The sequence below is a fragment of the Corythoichthys intestinalis genome, chromosome 4 (assembly GCF_030265065.1).
Source record: "Corythoichthys intestinalis isolate RoL2023-P3 chromosome 4, ASM3026506v1, whole genome shotgun sequence".
NCBI lineage: Eukaryota > Metazoa > Chordata > Actinopteri > Syngnathiformes > Syngnathidae > Corythoichthys > Corythoichthys intestinalis.
Genome location: NC_080398.1, coordinates 32,077,810 through 32,090,631, shown reverse-complemented (window position 1 = coordinate 32,090,631; position 12,822 = coordinate 32,077,810). Strand labels below are relative to the sequence as shown.

Below are 12,822 nucleotides of genomic sequence, written 5' to 3'. Positions count from 1 at the left end.
GGCTGTTTTTCCACCATCAGAATAGATATGAAACTGATTTTACCTTTCAGCTAAGGTGGTGAGTGCTGTTAGAGCTCCAAGCAGTACACCACTATCTGAGCTGGAAAGCAGCTTCACCAGCGTCTACCGAGATAGAAATTAAAATTAATTGCTATAGCCATTGACGTCTTTCGCCATCAATGGCACTGAAACATGATCAACACCTTACCGTGTGAACGCCGCTTTCAATCAACCTTTGATCGTCTACAGCAGTCAACTTCTGACACATGTCTGCATAGCAATCAGTACAATTTGTATTTTTATGATATTTTTGTGTTATCTGAGATTACTTACAGGTCATGGTGACAAGTGATTGTGCAGCTAGTGCTGGTTGGCCAGATGCGAAGGACATGTCAGCAACATACTTCATATACTGACGCAACAGAGAAAAAGACAACTTGTCAGTTCAGGAGAGGACATTACAAGTGTGTTCAGGCCATTGATTCACGTCATCAAAAGGTTATGAGACAAAGTTGAGTGAACAGCATTTTTTTTTTAATTAATAATAAAATTGTAGGAAAAAAATACTTCATATGTCCATTTTGATCAAAAAATATATTTTTAAAACCAAATAGGGTAACACTTTAATTGAATGCTTCTATGACGGTGTCATAAGACTGTCATAATCATGACATGACATGTTATGAAAATGAATGAATAATTATGACAGATGTCAGTAAGTGTCCTTACCCAGAGACATTTTACACAATATCAATTACAATCAAAATTTTACAAAATTTACTGAACGACAACTTAATTACACCTTTCATTAGCATTCATTTGTATGCAAGGGCATAGGTTTGCATAGGGACAGTAGGGACATAACACTACCAACTTTCAGGATGCTCAAATTATCCCCACCAACTTTGAAGCTATTTTATTTGCATTATATAATGATTTCAGTCATATAGGTCATTTCGATTGTCTTCCAATATGTGGTAAGGATAGAATTGATCCTACCATTATTAGGTGAATTACAGTACTTTCATTATGTTCAGGCTTACACTGACGCCTTTTCAATCGCTGAATGTGCCAGTCCATTTTTTCCCCTCAAACGCACGTTTTCCCCTCCTTTTTCTTTCTCTTTTTTTTTTTTTTTAATGTTTTGTACATTAGTTCCAAAATTGTTCAAAAATACTCTCAGGCTAAACCACACAACTATTTCAGTATCAAGTTAACATATAGCAGTAAACAAATATACAAAAATAACATTAAATAAAAAACTCCAGTCCCCATTCTGTATCAGCTGCTTTAAACTACATTCAATTAATTTAATGTTGTGAATCAACCATTAAATTTGTTAAAATTGCTCCCGTTATTCTATAATTTCCCATTTGTCTACTTTCGACATGTGAAAGTTTTAAAACTATTGTAAAGATAGATTCAATTCAATATTTTACCGATTTAGGAGTATTTTAGATAAAAAGTTAATTAGGTTTGCTTGGAAGGTTCGCTACAACAGCCTTGCAGGGAAGTGTACTGCTTTAAGATGGCGGCCGTTTATAACTCCCGCATCTAGCTTTTTGTAGATGTGCTGCTAACACTACCAAATCTAAAATGCATCTAGTCCTATATAAATGATATCCACCGTAACATTATACGGATGTACTTTTCTAGCAGCTTTTCGGCAGCAGTCAGGTATGTTGTTGTGTTTTTTTATCTCGTTGCATGAGTTGAGCTAGAGCCGTGAGTTGAGCATTGGCATTACCCGAGGGGCCGGGTAATAGGAAGCATGATGTTTAGCTACTCTCGCTCCGTTCAGTCCCGAAGACCGCGCGGCGCGCTCAGTGTTGTGTACTTCCGCTTTACTTTGCATATTTTAATAATCGGAATTTGGATGTTTGTGAATCGTTCTCGAATCTTCCAAGGCCGAATCGCGAATAATCTAAGAATCGGAAATTTTGCACACCTCTAATAGGACGTGTCCCAGAAATGTCCCCAAATCAACAGGAAGTGACATGATAGATCTGTATCTCCCACAGCAAAGCCCCATCGTAATTTCTCCAGAAATTGCAGTTTCTAGTTATAATATAATGACTGGCATTGAGTGATCATGTTTCACTGCCTTTGACAGCTACAGTGCCCTCCATAATTATTGGCACCCCTGGTTAAGATGTGTTTTTTAGCTTCTAATATTTTTTTTAAATTCAAATAATATGGTTATATAATATAATAATAATATCCAAGTTGAAGCCTGGGACCGTGTGCTTTGGTCAGATGAGACCAAGATTGAGCTTTTTGACAACAAACACTCTAAGTGGGTCTGGCATGCCACGAAAGATGTGCATGCTGAAAAGCACCTCATACCCACTGTGAAGTATGGGGGTGGGTCAGTGATGCTGTGGGGCTGTTTCACTTCCAAAGGCCCTGGGAACCTTGTTAGGGTGCATGGCATCATGAATGCTTTGAAATACTAGGACATACTAAATACAAATCTGTTGCCCTCTGCCCGAAAGCTGAAGATGGGTCGTCACTGGGTCTTTCAGCAAGACAATGACCCTAAACATATGGCCAAATCTACACAGAAATGGTTCACCAGACACAAAATCAAGCTTGTGAAACATTATAGGAGAAGATTAGGTGCTGTTTTGTTGGCAAAAGGGGGTTGTACAAAGTATTAACACCAGGGGTGCTAATAATTGTGACACATTATTTGATGTCAAATAATTTTTTCTTTATGTGGGATTTTTTTCCCCACTGAATAAATGCACCTGTATTGAAGGTTGGATTTTTCTCTTTTTTTCCATTAAGGTCCCATATTATTTGAATTTAAAAAATAATTATTAGAAGCTAAAAAACACATCTTAACCAAGGGTGCCAATAATTATGGAGGGCACTGTATACATCCAATCCATTTTGACTGGGATTTGAATGGCATTTGCAAAATGTTGAAAGGTATTTTAATATATATATTAAAAAAAGTTCATTATTACACTTTAAAGACCAATCGTCTTAAGATTTTAGTTTATTTTCACTTGTGAAATTCGAATTTTACAATATGTACTGTAATAGTATTGATTTATATTTTTGAGTTCTGAGAGAAACTTTAATTTTTTAACTTTTAATAAATGTGTAGATTTTGACCATCGGTGGCTTAAGACAACATTGATTTTTTTATTACCCTGGCGAGTGAATGGACGCCTTGGAGATGATGGAACATTTTCTGAAAAAAACAAACAAACCCAAAGCATTTAATTGAACACATTGGCATTTAAAATAAAATCTGAATATAAGAAAATATAGAATTTTTTAAGGTCAATTTATTTCCATAATAAAACAATTAGCAATTTCATTTTTTTAAACTTTCATTGAAAATTGTATTCATTAGCATAATAAATACATATTTCCATGACATTCAAAATTTCAGGAAAGGGTCTGCATTGAAAACCTCAACCAAAGTGCCATTATTTTTACCTGATGCTGAGGATCTCTAATAAGCAAGCGTAGGCACAACAACACTCCGAGGGCCCAATCAGGTGGCGCCACTTCCATCCAATGACTTCACAGTAAGAACATTAAACATTTTTAAATGATATCAATATTAATATGATTAGAAAACTTAATGGAGTTATACCTGCAGAGGCGGTTTTTGACCAGTAACGTCAGAATGTTGGCAAAGAGCTTTTGTAGCGGGTGACTGCTAAAACATCTCATTTCTCGGTACGTCAAGCTAAAAAGGAAATTTGGTATTTAATATATTTTATGTTTAGCTTGAAAGTGTTTGAATTTTAGAACTTTCTGGAAATTTGAACCTGAATTTATCCAGCTCAGATTCTTCCGCGCAGCTGTGGTTGGGAGGGTGCGGGCTGTGGAATCCGTTGCCGTCTGCTTTGTTGTGACTCAACACCTGCAAAACACACGGAGCTGCTCTCTTATTGTTGTTGCACACACCTGAAGAAACACGAGCTGCTTTGTATCATCATCAAAATGGCGTGCTTTGTTTTCTTTCACCTCTCGTTTGGGACTGCTTTTGGCGAGCAGTGCCTGAAGCCTCCTCAGATCACATGTCCTGCAGTAAAATATATCAAGGTCACATCTTAACTTTCCTATATTATGACAGAACTGGCATGATTCATTCAACAACAACAACAAAAATAGAAATACAGTCCCTGACAAAAGTCTTGTCGCTTATCAATTTTGTAGAAACAATTGCTAATAACCTGACTTTGAATTATTCAATTGGTTTCAGAAATGTCTCATATGAAAGCTAAGACCCTCCCAAATGATGTTGAATGTACAAAAATATATTTGTTTCACTGAAAAAAGATTTATCATTTAATGAAGACATAAAGGTCCAATTTTGGCAAGACAAAAGTTTTGTGGCCTACAGAAAGTAGTGTGAAAATTTAACAAAAAATGTACTTCAAATACAAATTTAACATTTTGTATGACTTCCATGGGCTTAAAGGACTGCATCCATGCGTTTTGGCAAGGATTCATACAATTTTTTGATGAAGTCATCAGGAACATCAAAGAAGCAGTCTTGCATGCCTCCCAGAGTTCATCAACATTCTTGGGTTTCGTCTTCCATGCTTCCTCTTTCATCCTACCCCAGACATGCTCAATGATGTTCATGTCTGGTGACTGGGCTTGCCAGTCCTGGAGGATCTTGATCTTTTTCCACTGCAGCAGAGCTCCACGAGACCTGTTCACCTGAAGTCCCTGTGTCAACCAGAACAGTCTGTCGAATTCTGTCTAGAAATGACCTCCACAGTCGAATCAGTGCCTGGAAATCAGCATGAAACAAAAGACAATTAAAAAACGTGTGGCATTTGCCAAGGCCCACAGCCTGTCAAAAGGATTGACACTGGAAAAGTGGCAAAATGTGGATTTTTCAGATTTATTCTTCCGTTGAATTACACAACAGTCGCTGCAAATATTGCAGGAGACCTACTGGAGCCCGTATGGATCCGAGATTCACTCAGAAAACAGTGAAGTTTGGTGGTGGCAAAATCATGGTCTGGGGTTACATCCAGTATGGGGGTGTGCGAGAGATCTGCAGGGTGGAAGGCAACATAAATAGTCCGAAATATCAACCATTCTTACATTCCTAACCATAAAAAGGGACAAATTCTGCAGCAGGATGTTGCTCCATCGTATACTTCAATTCTACCTCAAAGTTCCTCAAGGCAAAGAAGGTCAAGATCCTCCAGGAATGGCCAGCCCAGTCACCAGACATGGACAGGATGAAAGACGAAGCATGGAAGACGAAACCCAAGAATGTTGATGAACTCTTGGAGGCATGCAAGACTGCTTTCTTTGATGTTCCTGATGACTTCATCAATAAATTGTACAAATCCTTGCCGAACCACATGGATGCAGTCCTTCAAGCCCATGGAAGTCATACAAAATACTAAATTTGTATCTCACAGCACCACTACTTAATTCGCTTATGTTATGTAACATATTTTTGTATTTGAAGTACCTTTTTTGTTCAATTTTCACACTACTTTCTGTAGGCGACAAAACTTTTGTCCTACCAAAATTTGACCTTTATGTCTTCATTAAATGATAAATCTTTTTTCAGTGAAACAAATATATTTTTGTACATTCAACATCATTTGGGAGGGTCTTAGCTTTCATATGAGCCATTTCTGAAACCAATTGAATAATTAAAAGTCAGGTTATTAGCAATTGTTTCTACAAAACGGATAAGCGACAAAACTTTTGTCAGGGACTGTATGCCATGTTTTTAACCTATTCACTGCAATTAATTTTGATAGATATCCAGTGCTGTCACGATTAATCCATTAACTCGAGTATTTCGATTAGAAAAAAACTTCGAATCAAATTTGGCTGCTTTAAGGATTCGTTTAGAGTGGTGTTGTAATGATTTGTTTTGAAAGTGTTTGCATTTAGTTTGATTGATTTAAAGGGATCAACAGATAGAAAGACTTGTAGTTCTTAAAAGATAAATGTTATTATGAGTTAAAATAATTAGATATTGAAACCCCTTTTGATGTTTTCGTTTTTATACAATTTGTAAAATTAGTTTAACTACTAGGTCGCTATTGTTGCTGACTTCGCAGGGCAGTGACGTCACATCGTTAGGCTGCTGGGCTTCCAGAGTATGACTCTTGTGACATGAACATGTCATCTGTTCAACCCTTTCAATTTGAACCCGAGAGGAACATTAATGATCATGACAGCACTACCGATATTTCACAAAACGAGCAGAAAAAAAATGAACAGGAAAGACAGGATGAGACGAGACGAGAGTAGAAAAAAAACGGTGTTCTACCAAAATGTGCTGGACCGGCGAAACGTCTACAACAGACGAATTTGACACACAAAGTACTGCCATGGACTTTCAGCTTGTTTTTTTTAGATGCATACGGACAGAACATACGTTAAGATGCCTTAAGAAAATTCTTAAATGTAGTAATATCATATAAGGGTGGTTTAAATAATAAAAATGTAATAAAAATACAAATAGTAAGTACTCGCCGCTTTTAACCGAAGAGTGCATGTGTTGGACGTCTCGCTGCCTAGAAGGAAATGCAGTAACCCGGTAGTATTCGTCGAGTGACCGTGACAATTTACGTTTGTGTGCTTAAAACATGGCGCCCTCCGTAGGTCAAAAAATATACTAAATATTATAGATTTTTAAATCAATGGCAATATTTTATGTGTTTCTAATCACATATTTTAGTTGAGAACAATCATAGCTTATTAGAGCCTACAAGCCTTTAGGTCCGAGGTTCCCTTTATGTGGCAACAGTGAATATGACATAACTAATTTAACATGGCTGAATCCAGCTGCTCCTTGTTAAGACCAACATAAGGTAAGTTTTTTTTAGGCTAATATGTTTTTATGCATTTGTAATTTAGATTACAGGTGAATGTATTATTTGTTTTGTGGGAATATGTGTTCGAAGGATTTTTTAAAGATCATTGTAAAAGAAACGTTAGCATTTTATAGCATTTAAGCTTGCACAATTTTGCTATGCTAGTTAGCCAATTGTTCTTTTGTTCTTATATCCTCATTTATTTATTTGTTACCTGTTTGAGGCTAAGCTCAGGTATTTTAATTGATGTTTTATCTTCTGCATAGTTTGAAGAAACACTCGGGAAATTTATTTTGTATTTGCATATAATGCTGTTTTGAAAGTGCAATCTGAGCAAGCCTTTGTTTTACATCTCCTAAAATCTATTCTGCAATGCATGAAATGTTCCTCATCCGATTACTTGATTATTCGAACTAACTAGTTGATAGATTAATCGATTACTAAAATAATCGATAGCTGCAGCCCTATAGTCATCAGATCCATTTTAACAGGGATGGCTGGCATTGAGTGATTATATTTGACTGCCAGATAGACTTCCAAACCGATTTGACTGTCAAAATGGATTGACAATGAGTAAATAGTCCTGACATGAGTGCTCACATCACTTGTGGCTGTTGTACATTGGAACAGAAAAGCACCAATATACAACCAACAAAGAAGCAACACAATCATCACATCCTGCAAGTTGATGACATACATATTTAATTATGAATGATGTCACAGACACTATTAGACAGCAGCCAAGAGGCGCTTCTGCTTACTCGTTGTGGATTCCTGTGGATTTCAAGGCTTGTTTGTCTCCCTTTTTGACTTGCTTGGACATTTTCAAACGCGTTTGAGTCATCTGTGGAGGTAAACATAATTACAACTAATTAGCTGTTAGCCTTTGCTAATAACAGTTGGTTTAGTTTAGTTAGCAAGGAGTAAATCAAGCTTGTCACTATCAAAGTCATATCTTACCCTTCCTCAATTTTAGCAAAAATGATGTATGTTCAAATTAATCCTTGTTTTTAATAGTCCGACCTACAGGAAGACCTGATATTAGGGATAAAACGAAGCCAAAGCCGGTAATTATAGCTGAGACAGTCTTGGTTTCCATGGATACAAACGACGCCTCATGTTTCGTGATGGAATGTGCTATCCACCGAAAAACAAAGACCACTAAAAGGTAGAGTTCGGACTCAATACTTAATATTATTATTAGTTGCAACGTCTACACGTAAAATTTTTAACCGTACAAAGTTTCTTTGAAGATTTTTAAAATAATAAATCATTACATTTCGAAAAAGTATGCATCCTGGGGTGAAACGTCGCGAGACTACGCCTAGTGTGAAAAGAATTGCGCGTTCTCGCGATAGTACCACGAGTTGGCATTCTCGTAGAAGTTGCGTAAAATTTCCGGCGCACTAATGGCGAAACTGAGTGATACTACGCAATTTAAACTACGTAGCACTCGGAAATGCGTTGAGACTGGGGGAATGTCGGCTCGTGAATGATCGGCTATTGAGGCGGCAGGGAGCGTCAACGCTATGGGTGAGAGTGCTTGCTTCTTCTGCTACCTCATTCTGCATTTATCTGCCACGGTGGTTGTAAAAATGTGACGGTTGTGAGGCGAGTTCGCTCTCGGTGTGATACATTTGACCGAGGTGGCTCATTTAAAAGCTTGTACACTCGTCTGAGTAACCAACGCCCAGTCGTCCGCCTCCACTTGGATACGCTAGCTTAGCTTTAGCCTCATTTTTGCCGAGCAGCTAGCGGGAGTGTCATTTCCTGTCCACTGCTCTTTAGCAAACTCCTGAATTATTATTAATTTTTTAAAGATAAATGAACGAAAACACGCATTCGTTTCAAAATCTACACTTTTATTTAAAGATGAATGTTGTAATAATCGCTCCCTTGTCTGATTTGTTGGCTGTTCGTGGTCGTTTTATGGATTGAACAGCGATCGATAATCGTTCCTGGTTTGTGGGGAAAAAACATTCTCATCGCTTGTCTGTTCTATTGTTAGTTTTTCATCAATTTGTTGGTTTTAAAGTCACGACACGCAAAATGCGGTCACTTTAGAACGCAGTTGCGCCCCACGACGAAGACCTTGGGGTCCAAATCCGTACGTGCCACATTATTGCCGCACGTTTGTGTGTTAAAATCCGGAAAAAATGTATGAAAATGGCCTTGATGATTGCTTGAAATAAGACAGCCAGGAGGATGGAACCTCAAGGTTTAAAACAAGGAGAAGCAGGCAGGCGGTTGCTGCTTTCTAATCTGGATTAAAGTGGATCTTGTCTCTCACAGGGCATGTTTTGACTTCTAAAATCACTGCTCTCAGACTATTACAGTCTGAAGAGAGTATTAACTGTCCTCTCATTCATTATCATTAGTTTATTGGCTTTTCTTGACAATATGTTAGCGATTGAGGCTTTTTTTAGAGGTTTGGTTGTCACAGTGAAATTACATTTAATCTTGTTGTGGTATTAAATTGATGTTTTATTACCATCCAATCAAGGATAATGAAATCAAAAGCCATAGAAAAGTAATGGAATGCGAAGAGAACGATGCGAATTGGTTCGATTCCCATTTGTATGAAATTGTGAAACGAAGCGGTTTTAAGTGGAAACTGGAACTAAGCAAATTTAAAATGAAATGTTTAAAAAAAAAAAAAAAAAAAAAAAAGCCATCTGGCAGTAAATTTACATTCGCTGCAGGGTTGTGCTTTTTTGGTTTATGATTGTGGCTCTGTGGTAGCCCTCTGACGTCCGGTAGCCTGCCATTTGAAATATGTAACCTCATCGTCATGTTATTAAATTGTCATTTTTTGCATGGGACAACATAATCCGAAGGCAGGACCAAATAGTGGAATGCAACATCCAAGATTTAAAAAAAAAAAAGAAAAAAAAAAGATTGGCACATTGTCATAATTTAGCATTGACATATTTGAAGGGTCGTGGTAGCTGCACGATACAATATCTCACAAGTAGACGTGTGCCTGTATGATATTCTGACGTAATGATAACCTTAAGCCAAAATATCACGGTATTGCAATTACAGCTCTAAAATGTGTTACTTTGAGATATCAAAGTTTTAGGGGGGAAAAAAATCCTTTGAACAGGATTTTTATGTTTCAAAACATATTAGCAAATTGGAACATAAGTATAATGTTCAGTTAAAATGAATAAAAAAAAAAACAAAATATTCGAAATAAAATCAAAATAAATGGAGTCCTTGAGGTGTGCCTAAAGCTACAGCTCAACATTATGACCATCAGAACAAAAATAATTGAATTATTTTCCATCAAAAGCACGTGTGTGTGACACGTATCATGTTTTCATTATACACACAGAGAAAAAAAAACATCGCTAGACACACTAAACATGTTAGAGTTAACTCTCGTAGCTGGTGGGAAACGTTCATTAAGTGTTTATTAACCTTTACTTTTGTATAAATGGTAAATCATAGTGGAGGTACAACTGGGGATCTTTGGGCACCTAACGATTCGATTACGATTCAGAGACTACGATTCGATTATAAATCAATTATTGATGACATCCCCCCAAGCTATTAGCTGCTTTTAATGTTTTGTACGTTACAAAAATTAAAAAATGACGAGTATTTCAGTATCAAGTTAACAGTTAAAAACAGTAAACAAAATACTCAAGTCCCCATTCTGTATTAGCAGCTTTAAACTACATTCAGTTAATTTAATGTTGTGAATCAACCGGTGAAGTTGTTAAAATTGCTCCCGTTATTCCATAATTTCCCTTCTGTCTACTTTTGACATGTGAAAGCAGTAAAATTGTTTTAAAGATAGAGTCAAGATTTTGCCGATTTAGGAGTATTTTACATAAAAAGTTAATAAGGTTTGCTTGGAAGGTTCGCTACAACAGCCTTCCAGGCAAGTCTACTGCTTTAAGATGGCGACTGTTATTTTGCATCTAGTTTTCTATACACTTGCTGCTAATGCCGCCGAGTCTGTCATTTCGCATCTAGTTCTGTATACATGTAATATCTACCATAGCATTTTGTCGGCGTATTTTGTAGCAATGTGGGCGAAGTTTGTAGCGGCTGTCGGCGTATTTTTATCTCGCGGCATGGTGGTGGATGTTTACTCTCGGTCCGTTCCTCATTGCGTCCCTAAGACCGCGCTGACTGTATTTAAGTTCCGCTTTACTTATCATATTTAAATAATCGGAATATGAACGTTTGTAAGTCGTTCTCGAATCGGAAATTTCACACACCTCTAATTGAAGGTATTGCCTCCTTGGCAGCCACCCTCCGCAAACATTTTTTAAATGTCGGTTGGCCCTCCTTCTCTAAGCCGAGACCGTCTGTAACTTTTCTGTAGCCGAAGTATTCCCATACTAGCGATTTCCTTCTCTTCGATGGGGCAAAAAGTTCAGGAGTTTCACCTCCTCCAGCCATTGTGTAGCACAGCTGACTCACTGACACTGAGCAACACCTGGTGGGGGAGGGTTGAGCCTTACAGCTGCAAGCGAGGGATTTCTTAATGCATTTTTGGGACATAAAAGATAGCTAATACCTTAGCAACGGTATGACGGAAAATTTTTGCGGCTTCGAAACTTTGACGTTTTCATACCACGGTATACCTTAAAACCGGTAATCGGCACATGACTACTCACAATATGGCAGTATTACAATTATTGATACATTGGTTAGGAAATTGTTCTACAGTATTATACCATATAAGTATTAAACAGAACAAGAAGCTTTTTCATACTGAATTGTATTGAGTTTATAGCTAGTAGACGTCCAATCCGTTTGAAGCAGGAGGGTGTTCATTTGCTGCCATCCTTCCCACTTCAAACGGATTGGACATCTATGGCGGTCAATGGCAAATAGTGAGTTTAAATTTTGGGCGTTTCTGGTCATTTGCTGTTTTTCAGCCACTTCCTATTGAATTGCAGGCATTTCTGGGTCACTGGCTGTTGATTTTGGGGCAATTCTGGGTCACTTCACATTAATTTTAGGTTACAGAACAGGGAGTGACCCGGGAATCTCCCCGAATGAATAGGCAGTGACTCAAATTCAACAGGAAGTGACCTGTAAATGCCCCGGAAATCGGAGGGACTGGCTGTGAAATCTCTGGTTTCGAATGAACATGTTCATTCGCCCCTCCCCAGTCTAAATGGTTTGGGCGTCTAGCGCCGTCAATGGCAGCTGCTGAGTTAACAGAAACACTATTCTAGTTGAGGATTTTTGTTGAGACTTGTTGGTTCCTCTTTATTTCTTTTGCAAACTGTGGTACCTTTTTAAAACGATAAATCTACTCTTGGCAGGAGCATATCGATGTCCTTTTTGAATTCAAAATATGATATTTTGTCCCTCCCCTAGTAATAACTTGATTTTTAACATTGAACTTTGGTTCAAAATTGAAAATCTAAGGCTGTTTTTCATCTGTGAAAATATGAACTGATTAAATCACATTTGAAATTAAAGCTTTTTACTGTAAATTCAATACACTACAGTTAGCCACTATATTGGCTTTTCGTGACTTTGTGTTTATGATTGTTGGTCTCCTGCGCTTCTGTAATCCCATCATGTTATTGAATTCTTTGTTTTTTTTTTTTTTTCTAATCTGAACAATGTGATCAGAATCAAGAAAAATTGTTAAACACAGACGCTAAGAAATATCCAGACTTAAAATATTGATAATTGATGACAAGCTTAACTCACTCAGTTTTGGAAGCACCATTTTACTATCCTTGTTTTTTAAAAGCTAAAAAATATCTCAATGTGGTATGTGGCTTGGGTTTCAACCTGAAATGCAAAACATAAAACTGTTTTTCTTGCGTGTCAAGGGGAACAGATTAAATGACATTGAAAATGAGGGGCGGGGGGAAAAAACGCGCAACAATTTTCAGGAGAGAAAATCCTTCACTCATTGAAATGAATGGAAATGTTAGGCCATATCAGCGCCTAAAAAAAAAAAAACTGCGTAATGATGACTTGACCATATATTTTTGTATATTTTTTCATGCAT

General features: G+C 37.3%; 2 protein-coding genes across 3 annotated transcripts in view; one reads left to right on the top strand and one right to left on the bottom strand.

Moving 5' to 3' along the window:
• Nucleotides 1–8,066, bottom strand: part of nek10 (NIMA-related kinase 10) — a 39,077-nt gene extending 31,011 nt beyond the window's left edge. For both annotated transcript variants that reach the window (XM_057833853.1, XM_057833854.1), the window contains exons 1-10: nt 7,788–8,066; nt 7,589–7,671; nt 3,991–4,048; nt 3,792–3,886; nt 3,614–3,709; nt 3,454–3,538; nt 3,161–3,202; nt 334–412; nt 209–270; nt 44–123 (exon numbers count right to left, since the gene is read on the bottom strand). In XM_057833853.1, the coding sequence (XP_057689836.1) occupies nt 44–123; nt 209–270; nt 334–412; nt 3,161–3,202; nt 3,454–3,538; nt 3,614–3,709; nt 3,792–3,886; nt 3,991–4,048; nt 7,589–7,671 (680 nt within the window). In that variant the 5' untranslated portion in view covers nt 7,788–8,066. The remainder of the gene's footprint in view (nt 1–43; nt 124–208; nt 271–333; nt 413–3,160; nt 3,203–3,453; nt 3,539–3,613; nt 3,710–3,791; nt 3,887–3,990; nt 4,049–7,588; nt 7,672–7,787) is intronic.
• A 281-nt stretch (nt 8,067–8,347) lies between these two features.
• septin7b (septin 7b) overlaps nt 8,348–12,822 on the top strand; it is a 48,733-nt gene continuing 44,258 nt past the window's right edge. Inside the window, exon 1 of the mRNA XM_057833858.1 lies at nt 8,348–8,360. The gene's annotated coding sequence lies outside the window, so the exon portion shown is untranslated. The remainder of the gene's footprint in view (nt 8,361–12,822) is intronic.